This window comes from Elephas maximus, chromosome 20, assembly GCF_024166365.1.
Source record: "Elephas maximus indicus isolate mEleMax1 chromosome 20, mEleMax1 primary haplotype, whole genome shotgun sequence".
Taxonomy (NCBI): domain Eukaryota; kingdom Metazoa; phylum Chordata; class Mammalia; order Proboscidea; family Elephantidae; genus Elephas; species Elephas maximus.
In genome coordinates, this window is record NC_064838.1 from 36,512,120 (window position 1) to 36,535,785 (window position 23,666).

The following is a 23,666-nucleotide window of genomic DNA, read 5'->3' on the forward strand; positions in this document are numbered from 1 at the left end:
GGCACAGTGGAGGGGCTGCCACCAGTTCAGGAGCATACCAATTAGCAGGTGTGCTGCCAATTTAGGGACCCCCAGCACAAGGGATGGGGTGAGGGCTGCCACTGGTTCGCAGGTGCATGGTTGGGAGGCTGTACCCTGGTCTATAAGCACGCAGCTCAGGGGAGGGGTTGCTGCTGGTCCATGGTTGTGAGGCTCAGCAGGTGCACTGCTGGGCTGCCAGAGCAGGGGTAGTGCTGTCAGTCTGCGGGTGCGTGGCTTGGAGGGTACATACCCAATCTGCTGGAAAGTTGTAATTCTTAGCAGTTACATGGAGCCTGTGAAAGATTCAATCCAAGGTAAACATGGATAGGCAGGTTGGGCCCAGACCAGGGAGGACCTTGAATGCCAGCGTAAGGAATTCTGCACTTTATTTGGTCAGCTCAGGGAAGCTAAGGCAACACTGTACAACCAGAGCTAATGTATTAGGAGAATTCATCGACAGCAGAGTGTTGCATTAAATGGAAGAGGGAGACCCCCTGGGAGTGCTCATTAAGAGTCTGTTGCCATAGGCTTGAGAAGAAGCGTTTTCTCTTCTAAATCACTTAAAACTGTAACTTGTTTGGTTGAGTTCTGGTTCTTCTGATCCCAACCTGGTGAATTTGAAAGCCCTTACATACACAGATACTCTCCTTTGTTTCCTTGGACAATGAGCCACAGCTTCCTGGGAAAGAGCTGTCTGGAGGTGCTAAACAATGGTCACGGTGTCTCCTTTTCTGTTCCTCACCGCCTGTTTTTGATTTCTGTTTCCTCCCTTCCTTCCTTTCTTTCTTTTTTACCCCTGACAGGACCTATTCTCACCCTTTAGCTTTACCTCCCCACTTCCAATCATGAAGCAATTTAGCAGAGAAAATTACCAGTATTTATTTGCATAACTTAAAGGAAGCTTGCTATAAGCTGTGTGAGAAAAAATAAAATGAAAAATCATTTTCATGAAGCGTATATGGAGGCATTATGTGGGGATCATGTTAATGAACATTTTAATGAAAAATATGCTAATCTAAAGTTTTTCCAAGTATATATAGTATAAAAGTAATTGAGGTATACAGAAGCTCACTAAGAACATTCTTTCAAGCCTATAACTTTCAGATTTCATGATGGTATCAGCGTTCCCATTTGTGACTTGCTGTTAAAGTATTTTCTGCCAATACGATGTCTCATGTGTTGATGTCCTGAATAGCAAACTTTTATGACCCTGATTCTACCACCGATCTGTCGGTTTTTGTACCATGCTGGCTTGTGTGTTGCTACGATGCTGGAAGCCATGCCACCGGTATTTCAGATACCAGTGGGATTACTCATGGTGGACAGGTTACAGCCGAGCTTTCAGACTAAGACATGCTAGGAACAGAGGCCTGGTAAGCCAATGAAAGCCTTGTGGATTATAAGAGGACATTGCCCAACTCACTTGTTTTTGATGACATCATTAGGAGGGATCAATTGCCGGGGGCAAACATTGTGTTTGGTGAAGTAGAGAGCCATTGAGAGCACGGGGGACCATCAGTGAGGTGGATTAGAATGGTAGTTGCAACGGTGGACTTAAACATACTAGTGATTGTGAGGATGACACAGGACCAGACAATGCTTTGTTCTGTTGTATGTAAGTTCACCATGAGTTGGAGGTGACTCAGCAGCAGCTAAGAACAGCAACAAGACCCTGATTTTGTGCCTCAGGTAGTAGTATTATGAAATGGTTACCACATTCCTGAGATATACGGGACTGAAAGATTGTCACATTTTCAAAGGTTCACAATGAGCTAGTACAATTTATCATTTCTACCAAGCTGCTCTTTCAGTCTAGGATTACAGGGAAATCACATAGCATATTGACAAGGACACTTGCTATAGCTGTTTCCTTCAAGATTAGGTTTCCCAGCAGTAAGTATGCACATTATTTAGACTGTTAGTTGTAGTGTGAGTGTAAAGATGAGCTGTCCAAAATCAGAAGGAAGCCTATTTTTATAGTTTATCAGGTTTTTTTTTTTTTTTGTCTTTGGTTTTTGGGGGGTGTTGGTAGGGGTAGATAAGGGCAACAAGGGGTGGGTAGGTTGGTTCTTTTGCTTTATTCAAGCAAGGCTGTTAAAGTTGTGGTGAACCTGGATATTAAAGACAGCTGTGATGTTGTTAGAGAAAGCACAACCGAAATTTGGGGTCGGAAGGTCTACTTCTGAATCTTAGTTGGCAAGATCAAATGAATTAACTTGCGGGGAGATCCCTGTCATCGGGATCGTTGCAAATGCCAAGCCCTGTAGAGACTTTAGAGGTTTGACCGTTCGTGTTTTCAGTAATAATACTTCAATACGTATACTGATCAAGTTCCAACTGCCAACCTTTTGGTTTGCAGATGAGTGCTTTAGCCACTGCACCACCAGGGCTTCTCATGCAACTGACTAAAAACTCCTATTTTGTTAGTGTAGTTCTAGAGGTATAATGTTCTGAATAAATTACTTAAATCATAGTTTGTGAGGCTTGGTTATACCTGATCCTCTGTAAATATGAATCAGATGTAGTCTAGAAGTTTATGCTCAAGGTGGTGCTGTTCACCCATAACTTTAGTGAAGTTTTCATTTTTATCTTGTTTCAAATCAAGCAAATAACTGGTATTTATTTGGGATCATCTTTGTCTTCTCTGAGTCCTAGACCTTCTTACCCTCTGAGCACCCACCCAATATCATACAAATGCACACTTATCCCACTATTCAATATAGCGTACTGTATTTTATGTAAATAATCTGGATCTTCTAAGTTTGCTTGCCAACCGTGTCCTCCCTGCCCTGAGGTATTTTAATTAGCACTGCTATGCCAATTTTTTTTTACATGTTGCTGAAAAATAAAATTAGCATAGTGTGCTTAATGGGGGGGATGTGGGGGAGGATACAGTTAGCAAACAAACATAGAAGGTACACATTGTTTGAGTAAAAATACGGTATATGTGAGAGCTGAGTCATAGCAAGATAGTTGATCTGTTATATTTTTAAAGACATTTATTAATACATTACTTTAGATTTTGAAGCTTCCTTTTTGTATTTTGGAGTCAATTTGTTTCTAGGTCTCAAATATTTAAAAGGCTTGTAGTAGGCCTTGGTTCCTAATGGAATAAAAGACCCAATATTGTTCTTCCCAGAACTCGTAGTACAAGGGAAAATATTCATGTGGAACTTCATTTTTGCTAGGATTCTGTGTCAGGACCGCCCTGTTAATCCTTTCCCATTTCTTGTCAGAAACTAGAAGTGCATTTTATATATGTGGTCATTCCGTGCTTGGTATGAATTTTGTTTTGTTCTGTTTGGTTTTTAGATCCGGGGATTTCTGTCACGGTTTGATAACGTCCTTCCTGTCAGCCTAGCATTTGACAAATGTACAGCTTGTTCTTCCAAAGTAAGTCATTTTGTGTGTGAGGAACTTGGTTTGAAAAGCAAGCCCTTCAGATTTCTATCTCTGCCTTACCAGCTACAGGCATTGAAATGACAGGGGCATTGTTGGGGGAGCGCTGGGTTCAAAAACAGTAAAAAAAAAAAAAAATTCTCGTTTTCATTTATCTGTATTCATTCTCACAGAGAAAACAGACTGAGAAAAATTTGGTTTAAGTTGTATAAGGAGGGACTGAATTAGATACTGTCGCACTGTATCAATAACTTGCACCACAGTAATTTTGGCTTGAACTTGACCTCCACTGGTCTTTGTTCCTCCCCAGGGGGCTCTCCCCTGCCATAGACCATCATAGAGCACTTTTTAATTGTTACCCAGAGAATGGGGGATACCAGGCAGTCTGGTCTGTTTATCTTTTGGAGATCTACATAATGACAAAGAAAAAGTAAACAGAGATTAGGGGCCTGGATGGGGTGCCAATAAAAGGGCCTCTTCAGCTTTGATCTTTCCAGGGGCTCTAAAAATAGAGTTGGTGTGCCATCCATTGTAATGGGAAACAGCTGATGTATTTCAAGACTACAACGATGGCTTTTTTTTTTTTTTTAATGGGCTTTGAGGTACTGTCTGTGTTATTTTTACATGTACACTGTATGTTATAGTTGATTTCCTTTTACGTACCTCTTTAAGCCTCCTGACACCCAGTGTGATTTTTAACCTGAGCTTTTAAAACTCATGATTCTTGATAAGATTTTCATTTTGAAGCACTATGAAAATAGCATCGGCATTATTAACCCCAAACTGTGGCTTCTCAGTTATCATTTGGGAATTCTTTGCCATGTAGCCTACTTCTGGCAGTGTGGACGGGATTGAATTCTAGGGACATTTTCTCCACTCACTCTTGAGTTGACAAGCGTTCTGTGAAAATTTACTTGGGTCATATCTTACAAGAAACACCATCCTGACCAGTTTCTCCAAAAAGTAAACTCAGATTTGACAAAACAATGTTGAAAAATTTGGTTAGCTTTTGATGGTCAAAAACTTAGATTAAAAAACAATTTTTTTTTTTCTGTGAAGCTAAACTAAGGCCCTGTTTTATCACTGTGCCTCCTAAGTGCCTCTGCTGAGATTTAAAGCTGTTTGTTAGTGTTACCCAGTAGCTCACTCTTTCTGTAGTTTCCTTAAGGGGTCTTGTATTTGCTCAAGTCAGGGCCTCAAGAAGGTCTACGTACATTTCTGTCTTCAGAAATATGAGTTGTAGAATTATATGCTCTAATGGAGAACAGCTTTTTTTTTTTTTTCCTTTCAATAGCTGAGCTAATTGGTTTCAAAATAACTTGGCAGTATTTTCATATTGAAATTGTTTGGCACAGGTGCCAGAAGTTTCTCTATGGCTTTATGTAGGTCTCCCTAGTCAATGAAATCAAGATAATTAGGTCCTCTAAGTAAAATACAAACACTGGTTTCTTATTCTATTTCTGATTAAATTAGCCCTGGAGATAAGTGTTTATAAAAGAATCGCAAACCTACTGGTAGACCAGGCCCCTTATGTTCTTTAAAATAGCTTTGCATTTTTCTTTCACACTTATCGTAAGCATTAAATTAAATATAGGTGTCACTTTTTTGTTAACAAAATTATTTCCTCTTGGTGGTCATTCTGAGAGTCCTGCTTTACATAAACATGCTGGAGGGTTTAATACAAACTGACTTGGATTTTAACAGCTGTGCTATTCCCAGAGCGATCACTTTTCATGTGGTCTGGGTATTGGATTTCTTTTGTGCTGAAAAGGTTGCTTCATTGGTGCACGTATTTCCTTACAGTAGAAACACAGCATTTACTTACTTGGCTAACTTCTTTATTCACTTAGGAGGATGTCATTCTCTATTATCTGCAAACCCAACATTAATACTTTGAAATGACAAATCCAATTACATTTTCCTCTTTGTGCATGTGAATTTTTCTTAATGCATACTTAGCACAATATTTTTTATACTGAGTCATATCATAGTCGTCATCGTTTCAAAAAGATTCTTTTGGGCTAAAAATGACTTTTTAAAAAATTCTCCTTTGACATTCATGAAGTAATTTTTTCCTCTGGTAGATTTCAGTATTTTTTACTTTTTTCTCTAGGACCAAAGCCATACTTGTGTCTTGATTTAACTACAAATAACAGACAGTAAGAGGTAGAATAATCTCTACTGAGTAATAATACGCTCATTCATTACCTTACTTATAATAAGCATAGATCTTTTATAGGGCTTGGGGTGGGGAAGAATACAGTTCTTTGCTTCTGTGGCAGGGAAGGCCAAATCATCTATACACAAGTCATTTCTTACCCTGTTTTATCTTGACATATAGCCAGATGAATGGTCCATCTTACAAAACAAATATTGAGGAATTGGGAGAGGACATGGAGGTGTCGCTTTTAGTCCAATTTCTGCTTATTGTCTTAAAAACCTTTCTAAAATGACCATATCTACCACTGGGATTTGAAAAACTATCAGCTACATGAGTTGTTTTTTACTTCCCAAAGGGAACTTAGAGCAAACCAGAGTATTGTAAGGAGTCCTTGGGTGGCGCAAACAGTTAAGCACTAAACTACTAACTGAAGGATGAGTGGTTTGAACCCACCCAGAGGAGTCTTGGAAGAAAGGCCTGGTGGTGTGCTTCAGAAAATTTCACAGCCTTGAAAACCCTGTGGAGCAGTTCTACTGTGCACACATGGGGTCACCATGAGGCAAATCAACTTGATGGCAACTAGGGAAAAATAAAGGGCATAGTAGAGTTGCTACCAGAGGAAATGTATAATTTTGAAACCAATATCCTGAAAGAATTTCTCAATACTTTGGATTAGTTTGTTATTCCTTTTTTTTTCCCCCTCCCAGGATTTGGGGGATAACTTCTTATTTGATGTAATTTCAAATACACAGAAAGTTAACAAGGATAATACAAGAAACTTTGTATACCTTATACCAGGATTCACCAATTGTTCTCACTTTGCCCCATTTGTGTGTATACATGTTCTCTCCTCTCTTCAATATCAGTCTGTGTGTGTGTGTGTGTGTGTGTATATATATGCGTACACACGTATAAATGCACGTACATATTAATTTTGTTGTTAACCATTTGAGAATAAGTTGGAAACATGGTGTGCCTTCACCCTGAATATTTCAGTATGTAATTTCCTAAGAACAAGAACATTCTCTCATCTAAACACAATGCACTTATCAAATCCTGGCAATTTAATGTTGGTATAATACTGTTAACTAACCCACAGTCCATATTTCAGATGTTATTTTTACCAATAATGATTCTTCCTAGGCTTTTCCCCCCAGATCAGGAGCCCATTTAGAATCTAGCATTGCATGTTGTTGTATTTCTTTGGCTTCCCTCAGTCTGGAAAAGTTCCTTAGCCTTCCTTTGTCCATCTTAACCTTGACATTTTGAAGTATACAGGCCAGTTATATTGTAGTATTTCCCTTGGTTTGGATTTGGCTAATGTTTCCTCATGATTAGATTCAAGTTATAAATTTTTCGTAGGAATACCAAAGTGATGTTTTATCCTCGTGTCAGGAGTTCATAATATATTTTGTCCCCTTTGGTGATATGTTAATTTCCCCATTTCCATATTTGTAACTACCTTTCCCAACAGTGAAAAACCTGACTGCTTTTATCCTCCATGTGTTTACACACTTGCTTGACTCTAGAATACACAGAAAGTAGTTTCAAAGTGGCTAGCCCGTGCTGCTGTGGAAAGTAAACCTAGAAACTGGAGTTTTGTTTTTGTGTATAGTTGTTTTTCTAGGTAAAATTTAAATATAGTGAAATGCATGAGTCTTAAGAGAACAACTTCATTAGTTTTGACAAATGTATGCTCCCATGTGGGAGTCCCTGGGTGGTGCAAATGGTTAACGTGCTTGGCTGCTAACTGAAAAGTTGGCAGTTTGAGTCCGCTCAGAGGTGCCTCAGAAGAAAGACCTAGTGATCTACTTCCAAAAAATCAGCCACTGAGAACCCTACAGAACACAGTTCTACTCTGACCTGTATGGGGTCACCATGAGTCAGAGAGAATTGACTCACTGGCAACTGGTATACACTCATATAACCCTCCTTCCAATAAAATGCAGAGCATTTTCATCACCCCAGAAAGTTCCCTTGTATGCTGCCCAGTCAACTGGGGGCGGAGGGGGGGTGGTATGTTGCCTATGGCGACGATTCACTGTCCCTCTAAGGAGTAGAGCTTGGCATCTTCTGGTGTGTTTGATGCAGCAATTGCCTTGTTCTGGGACTCAGAAGTCATCCAGAAATTTTTCTCAGAACTGCCAAGTCAGGAGCAGGGCTGTGCCTGAGGAGACCATGTGTGGAATGTTCCACTGTTGTTGCCCAATTCTGTCACCCACAACCTTTGTGATACTGCAGAAACAGATTCTTAGGAAGAAGCAGGCCCCAGGCTTGGTTTGCATGCCATCTGGGACCTGCCTATTACACAGATGTAGCAAGATGTGCCCAGAAGCTTGGTCTAGAGATTTTAATTAGTGGTAAGCAACCCTAATGATAATACTCATTCTGGTGTTTACCATGAGATGGGACCTTCTGTGGCAGTGTTATAATTAAATTCTCCAAGTGGCTTGTTATTAGCTTTTTGTATGCACCTATGTATGTGTGTCTCGAGGAGTGACAAAGAGAGACTGGTGTAGGGATGGTAGGTACCTGCTGGTATCATCATGTGGTAAATTGTTCTTTCTTTTTGCCTGTGTCATAGGCAGCCTGTCCATTTAGCTTTTGATATCCTATAATCCTACCTTCTATCATGAAACTTTGGTGGCGCGTGGTTAAGAGCTTGGCTGCTAACTAAAATGTTGGCAGTTTGAATCCACCAGCCACTCCTTGGAAACCCTAAGGGGGCAGTTCTACTCTCTCCTATAGGGTTGTTGTGAGTTGGAATCGATTCCACAGCAATGGGGTTGGTTTGGTTTTTTTTTTTTTTAACCTTCTATCATATTTGCTTATTACTTAAGGAGCATGAAGTACCAAAATTAAACTCAGCTATTTAAACTTTCTCTGAGAAAAATCTCTGTCCCAAATCAACCTGTAGCCTAATAGCTCAGCAATGCACCTAGAGAACAGAAAGGTAGATTGTAGATTAGGAAAGAAAGGTTAGAGTCTTGGTGAGTGTCTATTAGCAGACATTGATTTATTCAACTGGCATTTGAATCCCTGCTGTATGCCCAAGATACAAAGACGATAGAAATAGCCACTACCCCTAAAGGAATGCTATCTAGAGGGTAAGGCAGACCTGTCACCAATAATGAGCCCATTCCATTATGATACGCTCCACAGTGCTCCTTTTGCAGTATCCTTGGACCAATCAGGTTTGTCAAGGTGGGCAAAAATCAGGGAAGGCCTCACAGAGAGTGACTTCTGAGTTGATGTTAAAGATGAGTAGGAATTTCTAGAAAGACATAGGAGAGAGAGGGCAAGAGAAAGGCATTTCAGGCAGAGGGATTGGCATGTATAATAGCCAGAGTCAAGAAAATGTAGCACCCTGATGAAGTTGTTCAGTGCGACAGTTGCAGCTGAGCCTTGCAGACCAGCCTACAGATTGTCCCCTTCTCTTTGTGAGTGCCATTTCAATTTCAGGCTCTTCTTTGAGTTGGAATCAGGTGTACTTTGTGTAACATTTGAGGCTGCCATTTTGAAGCTTACAATTCCATATGAAACTCTTTCTCACCTAGCACCGAGCCTCGGGGGTTTCCTAATCACAGAGACTGAGCAGCTGTAGTGGAGTGGTGTGGAGGGCAGTAAGTCAGGGGATTTCCAGGGTCCTGGCCCTGCATCCTTCGCTGACCCAGATGAGTGGCTCAAGGAAGGTGCTTCCCCTCTGTCTGCCTCCGCTGCTGCTTTTATTAAATGAGTCAGTTGGATGAGATAAGCTCTGGCTCTTTACTGGGACGCTAAGTTAGTAGCTTTATAATACTTTGTATTCCCTTGACTTAGTTGTATTTTATTCTGTATTCCACAAGCAACTGCAGAAAAATAAGAAAATATATTTAAATGATAAAGAAGATAATCAACCATACTTCACCCCCTCAGCTCAATGTTAGCCATTGATTTCTACTGTTTTTTACTTTATTTTTATCCACATGTATATAGGTATATATAGATAATGTTTCTTGCCAACATTCCTACTGTAAGGTTGAATAAAATTAGCTTGACACAGAGGGATTTAGGGTGCTACATCAAAGATACTCCCTGCTCTTCTAATTTGATAGGGTTTTAAATCTCAGTCATTTACAAGGACTGGCTGGAGCCCAATCGGAAGGGCTCTCCAAAACTTGTGCCAGAAATTTTTGCATACAGCATCTCAGTGGCAAATATTACTCAAATCTGGGCTCCAGCCAGGTTTTCCAACTCCTCTCCAAAAGGGACATAAATCTCTGATTTGGAAAATGATGAGTAACCCCCAGGTTCCCTTTCCCTATCTCATTTACCCAGTGAGGCCTCATGTCTCCATTTTAACATGCGATGGGTTCCATATGTAAGGTTGTGTGGTATAAATTGTATCCCACATCTTGTTCTTAGCAACTAGTGTTTCCCTAATCTCCAGAACTGCTTGGTTCCCAAAAGGAGATGGAACTGCTAGAGCCAATGTGGAGTATTGACTTGCAAGCCTTAACCTCAGAACTCTTGGCATTTCACTCCTTGAAAAGCCTTGGACATTTCTCCCTTTGCTTCAATTTCCTCATCCGTAAAGTGAGGAAAATATTTTCTGTTTCCCAGGGAAATTGCAATGGCTGACGTGTATCCAGTTCCCTGTGACCAAGAACCAAGGCCTTTACCTACTCCTGGGACTGGTGCTGACATCAGAAATAAGAGGAAAACATAGACTCCTGTGATCACACTAGGTCTCCAGGGGTGTGTGGGTCCCTTTCTGGGCTCAGTGTTTGTTCACAAGCAGGTACAATGAGAGGCCTAATTGAAGGTCCAGGCTGCCCCAGCTCTAAAAGGCTGTAGAACTTTCCATCATGTCTAATGACAGCTACTGCCAAAACCTTTTCCATGATTCCAGAAAACTTGGTCTTGCTCATTACTTCTGACCTGTGGTCTTCCAAGACCACCTGATCAGTAGTTAAAGCTTGTGCCACTTCATCCTTTCCCTGCCCCCTGTGTTTACAAGGACATATCTAGCCCACCTGAACACATTTTTCTTACAAGATCCGTTTTACAGCCAAGGCCAGGAAGTTTAGGACTGTATTTTCTTTACACATTTCCACTGGCCCAGACATAGCCTCAGGTTATTGAAAAACTGGGTTCCTTTTAGTTTGGAATTAATGTCATTCACCTTTAGCCTTCCCCCCATGCGTATTCCGTGATACAGTGGTTCCCAGATTTTTTGAGCCACAGACCGTGTTCAGACTCCGATGAACGCAGTAAACCCTGCTCCTTGAAAAATGCAGAGGCACACACAGTTTTGCAGACCATTTCATTGGCTCCATGAGGTCCCAGAACATGCCTGCAGATCCTAGTAAAGCACCCTTGCTCTATTACTTTTTCTTTGGTTCCATTCTCAAGCTCTCCTGGGTGAGAAACTGGGAGGTGAGGGGTGCAAGTAGCCCCGGCCCCATCATGACTTCTCCATATGGCTTTGGGAAGTCGCCATCTCTCGTCTGGGGATTGTAGAAAAGGGACAGGTAGGGGCTGTTTTCCACTGGGTTTGGTTTTATGATCTGAGATTGTGTAGTCTGTTGATCAGGTACTTCATTTCTTTAGGCCCAACTGCACCCAACGGGGGAGTAGGGGAAGAAACTGATGCTGCTCAGAGTTAAGGGCAGTTCTCCCTTCACCAGTGGGGACACTAATTTGACTCCTAATGGGCAGGGAGCCGTAACTGTCATCTCTGTTCGTGTTCCTTCTTTCTTTGTTATTTCTGTAATACACTCAGACTCTTCCCTTCACTCTCAATACCTCTGGACTATAGGGAGAGGGGAACATGGTATTAACTGCTGGGCTCTTGAAATAAGGGAGCCATCACCTTGAGCTGGGAAATATTTTATGGGCATACATGATTATACAAGAACAGGTTGCATACTGTGTATATATATATATATATATATATATATATATATATATATATAATGTTGTTTTTAGCGGCCATCAAGTTGGCCACCAACTCATGGCAACCCCATACACAACGGAACGAAATTCTGCCTGGTCCTACACCATCCCCACGATCGGTTGCAGATCGGACCATTGTGATCCACAGGACTTTCATTGTCTGATTTTCAGAAGTGGATCACCAGCCCTTTCTTCCTTATCTGTCTTAGTCTAAAAGCTCTGCTGAAACCTGTTCCACATCATAGCAACACACAAGCCCGCGCCGACAAATGAGTGGTGGCCGCACTTGAGGTGCGTTGGCCAAGAACCAGACTCAAGTCTCCTACGTGGAAGGTGGGAATTCTGCCACTGAACTATCACTGTACCCCATCCCGACAAATGAGTGGTGGCCGCACTTGAGGTGCGTTGGCCAAGAACCAGACTCAAGTCTCCTACGTGGAAGGTGGGAATTCTGTCACTGAACTATCACTGTACCCCATCCCCATCCCTCCCTCCCTCCCTCTCGCCCTCCATCCATTCTTCCCTCCGTAATATTTTAAATACTCAAATGTATATTTACACGAGTTCATTTTAATGACATGTTATCGTAGTTCAGTTTTACAAACATACAGGCTCCTATTTCCTGATACGTTTTTCGATGATATAAAAGCGAATAAGACAGCCTCTGAAATTTCTCATGATATCTTTCTGGACAGAATATTAAAGTTATACTAGATAGTTACATATGTAATTCAGGTATATGAAGTTATTTGAACATCTTTACCCATGAAATGCTCCCGGCTTGGAAGGGATAACTAGTTCCTGGAAAATAGTAGGAACTAATTAAGTATGTTTTGAACGGTGAGAAAAATTATTGGATGATTTGGTAGATAAATAAAGGAGCAGCATAACAGGAGAAGCTAAGGAAGTCTCTGCCCTCAAGGAGCTCACAGTCTGGTGGGTAGCTAAGAGGCAGTAGCAGAAACCTCTCCTGCCTGTTTGTACAGAGGTATGACTTATCATCAAACTATAAATGATAGCTGTTATTGAATGTTACGTTGCAGTATTCTGAACATTTATTCAGCTGTGCTTCTTTCCAGCTTTTACATCTAATTTGCCTTAGTTGATGCTTTCAATGATTTGTTATTTTGTGTGTTGGAAGACCATTTCTAGAGTATATTAAAACAAGAAGCCTTTGAGATTCATCAAAGTGCGTTAACATCTTATGAGAAGACACATTCTGGCAATGAGCCCTTTGAAGGTTTTTGCTTGCTCTCCTGCAGGATTTTTAAAGGTTTTGTTATATTTCTAAAGGACTTTCCAGCATCCTGTCCAGGTATTTCTAAAAGTGCTTACCACTAGAGCCTTTTTGCCATAGAAGATGTGAAAGAATTGTGAGAAAACATCCTATTCCTGAAGTTATCATCCTTACAACTTATTTGTATAACATTTTCTGTGATGATAGTGATAAATCCTAGAGTAATCTGGTCTTCCCTCGTTTAAGTAATTTTTTCATCATAAAAGTAGTGTTAAAGAGTTTTTCTTAACAACGAAGAAAAAGCTACATGTTTCTCATTTCTAGAACATCTAATTGCTGGTAAAAGCATACAACCAAAAAGCTAAACATCTTGAATTTATAGCCATCAGACTAAAATTGGAAAACATCTCCTATGTGGTCCTTAAGTTGCAGCAAGTGTGCCAAATGTGAACCATTAATGGGGTGAATAGACATAAGAAAGTTTTGCAAATTAGAGGGACTATTTTAACAATATGTAAGTGTACATTCAGCGGTGTCTTGAGAAATGGCAGAGTCATTGGGATAACTGCCCGCCTGGTCTCCCAACAGGATTACTTTGAATTGATCTGTTAGTCACAATACTTTGTCGTCAGAACTTACCTGTTAAAACATATTTCTAGACAGTTCAGGGATCTTTTCAATTGACTCTGAATTTGCTGAAGCATTTGGATATTTTTAAGAACTTTATTGGCAGTCCAAGTTGGGATAGAAATCCACGCAAAAGTATATTTTTGTGTTATTTGTAAAGGTGGGAGAGGAAATTTGGGTTTCTCCCAGCTCTCAATTGCTCTTCACATTTTCCTTTCCTTTTATGTCAACTATTTCATGAAGGACCTTGAAGGGAGAGGGTAACAAAGGAGAGGATTGAAGTAAGTGGCAATTACTCATTGTTGTTTTAAAACCTCTCACGTATTTCAAGCAAGGAACATGAGGTCAACGTTGCTCTTTCTTAAAGAAGACCATTCATTAATTGCCTGAGTAAAACTATCTTTAAAGATTAATACACCTACTCCTCATTTATCGATTATCTCATTATCTAACATTTCACATGTACAACAGTAGTAAAAAATCTATCTGACTGTTTTATGCATTAATGATGTACGTCTGACAGTAACAACCACCAAAGTGTGAGGCGAGAGTAATGCTGGCTGTGGTGGTTAAGATTATGTGTCAGCTTGGCTGTGCCATGATTCTCAGTGGTTTGGCAGTTATGAAATGATGTAATTTGGCAGTTATGTAATGATGTAGGAAACCCTGGTGGCGTAGTGGCTAAGTGCTATGGCTGCTAACCAACAGGTCGGCAGTTCGAATCTGCCAGGCACTCCTTGGAAACTCTATGGGGCGGTTCCACTCTGTCCTATAGGGTCTCTATAAGTCAGAATCGACTTGACGGCACTGGGTTTTTGGTTTGGTAATGATATAATTTGGCAGTTATGTAATGATGTAGTCATCTTCCATCTTGTGATTTGATGTGGTCATCCTCCATTTTACTTATATACAGATTTTCTTTGTTCATTTTGACCTAACTGAGAAAGATTAACTTCAATAATAATGTAAGTGAATTAAAAAAAAAAAAAAAAGAGTGCAAAAGAACTTGCCAGTATAATAACATACATGAGTGAGAAAACTAAAAAAAGAAAGTGAAGAAAACAAAACAAAACACACGCATGTATCTCTTAGCTCTGGCAGACGAGTAGGAGTTTCACTTCATGACATCTGCTGTTCTTTGCCTAACCACTCACTCCTTGCTTCCTAGTATTGAGAATGTTCCAGTAAGCACTGGACGTACACCCGAAAATTGAGACCTACCCTCATCCTTTCACACTCTGCAAAAGGCCTGCAAGTCCCAAGGAATGGGCCTGTTCAAAGTAACCCCCATGGGAGGCTGTGTGCTTAGACCAGTTCTGCTGTGCTAGCTCAAAACAGTTGACAGGCTCTTCTTGGGAATTTGCATCGGCTCTCACAGTATTTTCCCCTTAATAGCCCTGGCAGTGGTGAATTCTTGACCTTTGAGGGTGGCTTTGATTTTTTGGAAAAGGCCAAAAGTAATTTGAAGTTATGTGTTATGAATCAAGGGGATGAGCAATTTGCAAGGAAAAAAAAAATTAAAAATAGAAATGCAAGGGCTTAAAATGGTATGTGGGCCTGAATAAATGAGAATACTCTGTAGAAGGGAACTCAGATTATCCTAATCTTTTGAGCTAAGAGCTGGCTGGCTAAGGGACAGCAGGGAACTTTGATATGGTTGGTGTGATAGAAATGAGCACTGGCCTGAGAGACTCTGCCATTGACTAACTCTGATCTTGGAAACGTATCTCAAATGTCCTGAATTCAGTTTCCTTAGGTGTAAAATGCTATGTCATACTAAAGTACGAGGTCACCAACAAAAGACACAAACCACATGCTCTAACAGTGCATGGGACAAGGCTTTGCTCACACAAAGAAGAAACAGAGCGAAAGCAGAGTTGAGGGAGACCTCGTTCCCTCCCTGCCAGGAACAGATATAGACAGGGTTGACCAGGTGCCATATGGTGCCTGCGCATGAGCCACAGACAGACAGTTACTGCGTGCCTAGAGAAGCGAGGAAGGCTTCTCTGATAAGGAGAATGGAGTGAGAGAGAGAGAGACCCAATTCCCAGCCTCCTTATCAGAGAATGTTCTGGGCCTAAGGCCTCTGCGTAGGCAGCTGGATGGGAGGTGTAGAGGCACAGCATCCTCCCAACAACTTAAAGTTCCTTTTCCGTGGCCATGAAGACTAAATGAGAGCTTGCGTGCCAAGTGTCATGGAGTTGGCGCTCTGCGAGTGTTTTTGATTGCTCCTTTGTCTGAGCAGAGAGCAGGTGCCACTCCCATTTCCTTTTGTAAATTCTCTCATTTTATAATCTGCAACCACGGAAAACTTTCCATCCTTAGAAGTTGACGAAAAGGGAGGGGAGCAAAAGAGGATGAGCAGTTCTTTTGAAAAGGGCATAGCCTCAAGAGGTGAGCAAATATTAATGTGCAGGTTATTAGATTCTTTGTCTTTTTCTTTCCTTTTCCCTTTTCTTTTCAAGTAGGCTGTTAATCCAGGAGTTTAATTATCAACCAAAGTGAAGCTGAGGTTTAATATTCCTAGATATGTGTGTATGAGGGGGTATGAATCCTCATATTTCCTGGAGGTGGAAGTCAGCCCTGCTCTTTGCAGCCAGTGGCAGGCCCACAACCTCAGCAGAGCCATCAAATTTTGGGAAGGGATTCTTAGCTGTGTCCCCTCTGAGTTCAGGGACAGAGACATAATGAGGCCCAGGATTACAGTTCCATGCAGTGTCGGGCCCAGTACCAGGCCTGCTGCCTGCAGAGGCAGTTGTTCTTTTCACTGTCCCAGTGCTTCTCGGAAGCCTTTCTGCAGCCTCAACCGCCTTGCTTTCTCATGCCACAGTTATACTGTATTTTTCACAAATAACGTACCCATGCAAATAACTTGTGCACACATGTAACATGCATAGCGCACTGGGGAAAATACCACGCGAGGGTGTTATGCGGTTGGCAAAAATGTATAATATGTGCATTATTTGCATCAAAGTATGGTAAATGGATTAGAGCCCAGTGCAACATGAGCAGGGAAGATCAGCTGCTTGGTTTCATCTTTTCAAGTGATGCAGCATTTTACTGCTCCTTTGGCATCATTTTATGTGTGTTTTCCCAGCATCCCTTTCAAGTTTGTGAAGTGGCTAGCAAAGAGCTTCCCAGTCTATTAGACAGAATATTACCAAAGGGGAAAAACAGTCATTGCCAACTCACAGCAATCCCATGTGTTACAGAGTAAAACTGTGCTTCATAGAATTTTCTTGGCCGTAATCTTTACGGAAGCAAATCCCCATGCCTTTTTTCTGTGGCACTGATGGGGTGGGTTTAAACCACCAGCCTTTTGGTCAGACAAGCACAAATTGCTTGCGTTAGCCAGGCGCCTTTGGAGAGAACTTTAGATTCAGAGAAATTACTTTCACCTTCTGGCTCTCTTACCTACCGTATTTAACATCTCCCGAACAATGATGTGGTAGGATTAATTAACACTCATAGAATTCTCTTGTACTGGGGAGAAACCCAAAAATCAAACCGTTTGCTGTCAAGTCAATTCCGACTCATAGCAACCCTATAGGACAGAGTAGAACTGCCCCACAGGGTTTCCAAGGAGCAGCTGGGAGATTCAAACTGCCAGCCTTTTGGTTAGCAGCCAAGCCCTTAACAACTGTACCACCAGGGCAGGGGATGGGGATGGGGATAATTTCATTTTAAATCTTTAGCAGCTTGGAGAGCTGATTGGTTAAGCACCTTCAGGCTGTCTTTGGAAGCCTTGTTCTTCTAAAAGGAATCTTGGTACCCAGAGGAATGTATTTCCTATGGTAACATTTCAAACTGTACAACGAGTATCCTCAGGAAAGTTGGTGTGGGCTAGAGCAACTTCTAGATGCCCTCCAGCACAGACACGGGGCGGGGGGTGAAAGTTTAAAAGGTTTTCCTCAAGAAACTGTTTATAACAAACATAGTTCACTTTCCCATTTTGGTTAATTTTAAGCTTGAGTATTTTTGAAAACATTTGGAGGGTAGGAGCACGCAGCTGCTAAGAATCCAAGCTGGTACTGTTTTGAAAATGCAGATACTTCTGTTTTGAATTTACTTAAGGAAGTAAGATCGTTGCCTCCTATCTATTCCTTTGAATACGGATATTGTTTAAATGACATCATTTTGGGTAGCATACACAGTCCAAGTGGTTTTGAGGAAATCATTAAAAAGAAAAAAATTTAAAAAAACCCTTAGGTATCATTGCATTCTAGAGGCCAAGAAACAAGAGTGATGGTATTTTTTGGCAGACTCCCAGGCCCTGCAAAACCCACACCCGAAGCCTGTCTCTGGAGCTTCCTGTGGTTTTTCCAATGAAGGGAAACAGCCTTTCTCTTGGAGGGTCCAGGATGGCAAGTTTGTACATCAGCTTGATCAGAATTGTGATGTTTCTGCCCGAAGGTTATGTCCCACAGGCTTCATTTGGAAAATTTGATGCATCACAGTTGTTACAAATTGAACTGGGCTGGTTTCACTGATGCCAATAATGTAAATTCTTTTTTGGTAGAAATTGGTAGCTTCCCATGATTAGAGGTGATGGTGCTACCAGGTGGTCTGTTACCATGAAATCCAGTCTCAGACCAAATGCTGCCACACATTAACATTTATTAGCCAGCAGGCACAAAAGTTAGTCATTCAGCCTGTTCGTCCTTTCAATAGGTTTCTCACATAAAAGTTTAGTAAAGACGGATGCAGCAATATTTTAGTTACTGGGTATTATCTACCCTTTTAGTTGGATCGGGTGGTGGAATCCTTTCTTAAGCACACAGAACCAGATCCCTAGGCCCAGAGTGCCACTGTAAAGAGCATTAGGCTGCCTGGTTTGCCAGATTCTAGATTCTGATAACCCGCATGTTGATGCAAGGTTGGAGTTCCAGGTGGTTCAAACGCTTAACGTGCTTGTCTGCCAGCTGCAAGGTTGGAGGTTCGAGTCTATGCAGTGGCTTCTTGGAAGAAAGTCCTGGCAATCTACTTCTAAAAGTCAGCCATTAAAAACCCTGTGGAGCACAGTTCTACTCTGACACACAAGAGGTTGCCGGGAATTGGAATCAACTTGATGGCAACTGGTTATATGCAAGGTTGGCGGGTCCCGTTCAATATTTCCAGCCAACCCAATGCCATTATTTTCTTTCTTTCTTTTTTTTAAATATCTTATTGTGATTTGGGTGAAAGTTTACAGAGCAAATTAATTTTCCATTCAACAATTTATACAGTTTTTTTGTGACATTAGTTGGAATCCCCTCAATGTGACAGCACTCTACCCGCTTCCTCCCTGGGTTCCCCGTTCCCATTTGCCCATCTTTCCTGCCCCTTCCTGCCCTCTGAACTTTGGTTTTGAGCAAATGCTGCCCTTGTGGTCTTATATGGTTGATTGTTTTGAAGAGCACATTCCTTATAGGTGTTATTGTTCACTCTATAGGCCTGTCTATTGTTTGGCTGAAAGGTGATTTCCAGGAGGGTTCAGTTCCAGGTTTGAAGGATGTCTAAGGGCCTTAGTCTCTGAGGTGCCACCAGTCTTAATCAGATCAGTAAGTCTGGTCTTTTTCATTAATTTGAATTTTGTTCTACAGCTGTTATTTTCATTAGAGAATTACTTCTACCATCCTTTATACTCACTAGAGGACTCTCTGGCATAGATTTAGATAGCCGTATATTGATCCACTTGACTTTGGAGGGTGGACTCCTGATTAGCCTTTCAAATGTCAAACAACCACACCTAGAGTATGCATCCCTGATTCAGGGCGGGGGGGTGGGGAACCAAACCCATTGCTGTCAATTCCAACTCATAGTGACCCTATAGGACAGAGTAGAACTACTTCAAAGGGTTTCCAAGGAGTGACTGGTGGATTTGAATTGCTGACCTTTTGGTTAGTAGCAGAGCTCTTAACCACTGTGTCACCAGGGGTCCACATTCCTGATTAACCCGTTGCTGTTGAGTCAATTCTGACTCATATCAACCCTATAGGACAGGGTAGAATTGCCCCATAGAGTTTCCAAGAACTGCCTGGTGGATTCGAACTGCTGACCTTTTGGTTAACAGTCATAACTCTTAACCGCTATGCCACCAGGCAGGGTTTCCACATTCCTGATTAGGGTACCTCAGATACTAACTAGCTATCCCTAGGAGGTAGATGGTGTGTGTGTGTGTGTGTGTGTGTGTGTGTGTGTGTGTCTATACTGAAGTATTAAAAATAAATTACAGATAACATAACAATGTCATTGTTAGTTGCCATCAAGTCAACCCCAGACTCATGGTGACCCCACACACAATGGAATGAAACGCTGCCTGGTCCTGTGCCACATCCCCACGATTAACTGAGGATCAGACTGTGGTGATCCACAGAGTTTCAGTTGGCTCATTTTCAGAAGTAGGTCACTAGGCCTTTCCTCCTAGTCTGTCTTAGTCTGGAAGCTCTGCTGAAACCTGTTCAGCATCATAGCAGCATACATGCCTCCACTAACAGATGGGTGGTAGCTGCATGTGAGGTGCATTGGCCAGGAATAACACCCAGATCTCCCACATGGAAGGTGAGAATTCACCAATGAACCATCACTGTCCAGATATATATGCCTAGTATAACAACAGGTATCTCTTTATTTGACCCTGGAATATTTTATCTTCCATAATGTTGCCAGCCTTTGATGAATGACATAAAATGTCAACTGACCACTGGCCTGACTTGATAAATTAGCTAGAGTCAGGGACACATGGTTCACCTACAGAGTGGAAAAGGAGGGAAGAGAATTATAATTTGTGTTAGTTTTGTAGGGTTTTCCAAGCTTTCATACATTCCTTCATTTGGTTTTCTGATATGTATGGGGGTATTGTCTTCTCCATGTCATTTTTTAGACACATTTATGCCCAGGCTCATAAATAAATAGTAGGAACTATAACTTAACCCTCATCTGCACTGTAACGGTAGGTTGCCACCAAGAAGAGCTATCACCCTTGTTCAAAGAATATCATAAAACTTTTTTTCCTCAGGGCAGGTGTTTGCAAAGTAAGGCCATGTACCAAGAATAGAATATGTAACGGAATGCTGGACAAATCTACTTTAACTAGTGGTAGACCAGGCAATTCAAACTAACTCTCTCATTGAAGTCATCTAAAGAATCTGGAGAAATTATCTTAAAACCTCCTTAAACATCAAAGAACTAATAAATTGTGAAGAATTATTGAGTTGATATTTGGGAGAGATGGGAACAGAGAGGGGTAAGCTTAGCACTTGTGCCTTGTGGGTGTTTGCTGGTCAGGAAAAGGAAGTTGAGAATCTGAGCTGTATTTATGGTGTTCTTGCAAGGTTAAGAGGGATAAAATTGGAGCCTGGGTCCTATCAAGCCTGATAACCCTAGCAAGACAGTCCCTAATTTGGGTTGAAGAGATATAACTAGAAGTAAAGATCAACTGGAAGTAAACAAGCCCTCATCATTGGAGTGGCCCAGAAACCTTGAAGCTTACTTGGATTAAGATGATTCTTTTAACTAATGCACATATGTGCCAGGTAAAAGCAATGAAACCCTCTTAAAGGAAGATACCATGTTCTTAGTCCTAAAATTATTTCTATGAATAATTTTTCAATTACAGTATCCAGCCACAATCAGAGGTAACCAGGCATGAAAGGAGAGAAAACCAGCAGAAGCAACAGACAGCAGAAATAGACCTACAGAGATTCTAGATATTGGACTTAAAGATACAGACTATAAAAAACTATATAGTGTTCAAATAAAAGGTAAAATTTAGTTTCAGCAGGGACTGAAAACTAACAAGTGGCATTGCAGTTTTTTTTTTTTTAATCTAACAAATTCTAAAACTGAAAATACAGAACAAAATGAACAGGTTTATAGGCAACTGGACATAGTTAAAAAGCATGTTAGTGAACTCAGACATAATGCTGGAAGAAACCAGAGTGAAACACAGAGAGACAAAAGGCTGAAAATGCAAAAGAGAAGATAAGGGACAGAGGATACAGTGAGAAGGTTTAACAATCGTATAACTGGAGTCCCAGGTGGGGGAAAAAAAGAGAGAGAAGAAACAGAATGGTGCCATAGCAATATTGGAAGAGATGATAGCTGAACATTTTCCAAACAAAAGGCATCAAGCCTCAGATTCAAGAAGTCCAACAAATCCAAAGCAGTATAAATAAAGTCCACACCTAGACCCATCATAACAAAACTGTGGAAAACTGAAGACAAGGACAAGTCTTAAAAGCAGTGACAAGAAAAAAAGACATTAACTTCAGAAGAGTGATGGTCAGACTGGCAGTTGACTTATCAATAGCAGAATGTAAGCCAGAGACAGTAAAATAATATCTTCAGTGTGCTGAAAGAAATAACTACCAACCCAGAATTTCAAACTTAGCAGAAAATGTTGTTCAAGAATGAAAGGAAAGAGGCAAAAGAGAAGGTTAGCTATTTTCAAATAAAAATAGAATTTACCACCAGCACGTTTGCACAGAAGGAATTTCTACTGGGTATTCTTCAGCTAGGAGGAAAATTATTCAAGACAGAAAGTCAGAAATATGGGAAAAAAATAAAAAGCAAAGATATTGGTAAATATGTGAATATGTCTAAGTGAACATTGACTATAAAACAATACAATGTTGGATGGGACTAAAAAACAGATTTAAAATACAGAACAAAAAAAAAGCATAGAAGTTAAGAGGAGGTGAATAGAATTAGTCTGTTCTAAGGTTCTTGCATTGTCTAGGAGGAAGGTAAGGGTATTAATGTTTGACTTTGATAAGTCAAGGATATATGACGTTCTTGACTGGGTAGTAACTATACAAATGTTTACAGTGTCTTAAGCTATATATTCTGTTTTACTTGTCCATGTTTTTTCTCAATGAAAAAGGTTAAGATCATAAGTATACATTCCGCACACAGATTTTTGCTGGCATGCCCTTCCTTTACACTACTGTTTTTGTCAGACAGAGTCACAACCTGACATACCCCTTCTCAGATAATACTTGTCCCGCCTGTAGGCTCATAACACAGGAATCTCCAAAACAGTAGATATGGTCTACCAGAAGCTCACACAAACTGTCACCAATCTTAGGCCATGAGAGATTGAGTCCAAAGCAAGTTTTCAATAAATCTAACTCACCCACATCACACGTAATTTAAACCAGTGTATGAGTCTTTTTTAATTGATCCTCTGCTATCTGTTCACTCTTAGGCTTGGCACCCAAATACCCATGTCCACAGGGGTGAGGCCCAGACATAATTGAACAATGAGGACTGGGGTTAAGATGACAGGTAATGAGTCGGGCCATGGCAGATTAGAGCTCAAATTCTCTCTGATGGGCCGCTGTGGCTCAACTCTGACTGAGTTTTACCTTGCAGAAATTTGAGTCTGATATTGCCAGATCTTCTGATTATATGTGTGTCTGTGTGTGTGTATAAGAGTGGGTAGAAATAGGAATTTTAATGTGGAAGCACCTGATTTTTTAAGTGTTGGTTCAAACATATATTTTTCCCCCAAATTCTCCATAAATCAAACAAACCTGTGTCTGGGCTGTTTCTAGTTCAAGGGCTGCCAGTGGCCTCAAGGGCCATGCAGATTGGAGATAGAGAATAATGTGTAAAATAATTTAATATCGTCAAGTACCTAACTCTTCCCAATGGAGCTTGCCTGCCAAATATAATTTTCAATTCCAAGATTAAAAGAGACTCACTGAACCAAAGTTCACACATTACAAAAGTCACTCGGGGTAATAATTTTCTTAAAGAAAGCTGGCAATCCTGTGCAAGGGAATTAAAAACTGTTTTTACCATACAAATTTATTAAAGAGATCAGCTAAAACTGTTAAACAGTAATATCACACAAAGTAATTTCTTTTAGGAGCAACAGCCAAAGATCAGTTTTTGAAGTTAATTTAGAAGGAACGCACATGCTTCTTCATAGGTTGATTCTCAAAAGGGCGTGCTCCTGTTGAGAGATAGCAGTGGTTTTCAGTGTGGCCCAAGGACCAGCAGCATCAGCACATCTGGGAACTTGTTAGAAAAGCCCATTCTCAGACCCCACCCCAGATCCACCACCACCAGCAGCTGCTGTCAGCTCCAACTCATGGTGATCCCATGTGTATCTGAGTAGAACTGTGCTCTGTAGGGTTTTCAATGTCTGATCTTTAAAAAGTAGATCACTAGTCCTTTCCTTCCATTCACCTCTGGGTAGATTCAAACCTCCAACCTTTCGGTTAGCAGCCAGCGTGTTACCAGTTTCCACCACCCAAGGACTCCATCCCAGACATAATGAATCAGAAACTCTGGGGT

General features: G+C 40.9%; 1 protein-coding gene across 5 annotated transcripts in view; it reads left to right on the top strand.

The window, feature by feature from the left end:
- The window catches only part of ATG7 (autophagy related 7), a 298,659-nt gene that overhangs the window by 111,224 nt on the left and 163,769 nt on the right, over positions 1-23,666 (top strand). For all 5 annotated transcript variants that reach the window (XR_007514390.1, XM_049861840.1, XM_049861839.1 and 2 more), the window contains exon 17: positions 3,334-3,414. Coding sequence is in view for 4 of the 5 variants with exons in the window: in XM_049861840.1 (XP_049717797.1) it covers positions 3,334-3,414 (81 nt within the window). In the remaining variant the exon portion in view is untranslated. The remainder of the gene's footprint in view (positions 1-3,333; positions 3,415-23,666) is intronic.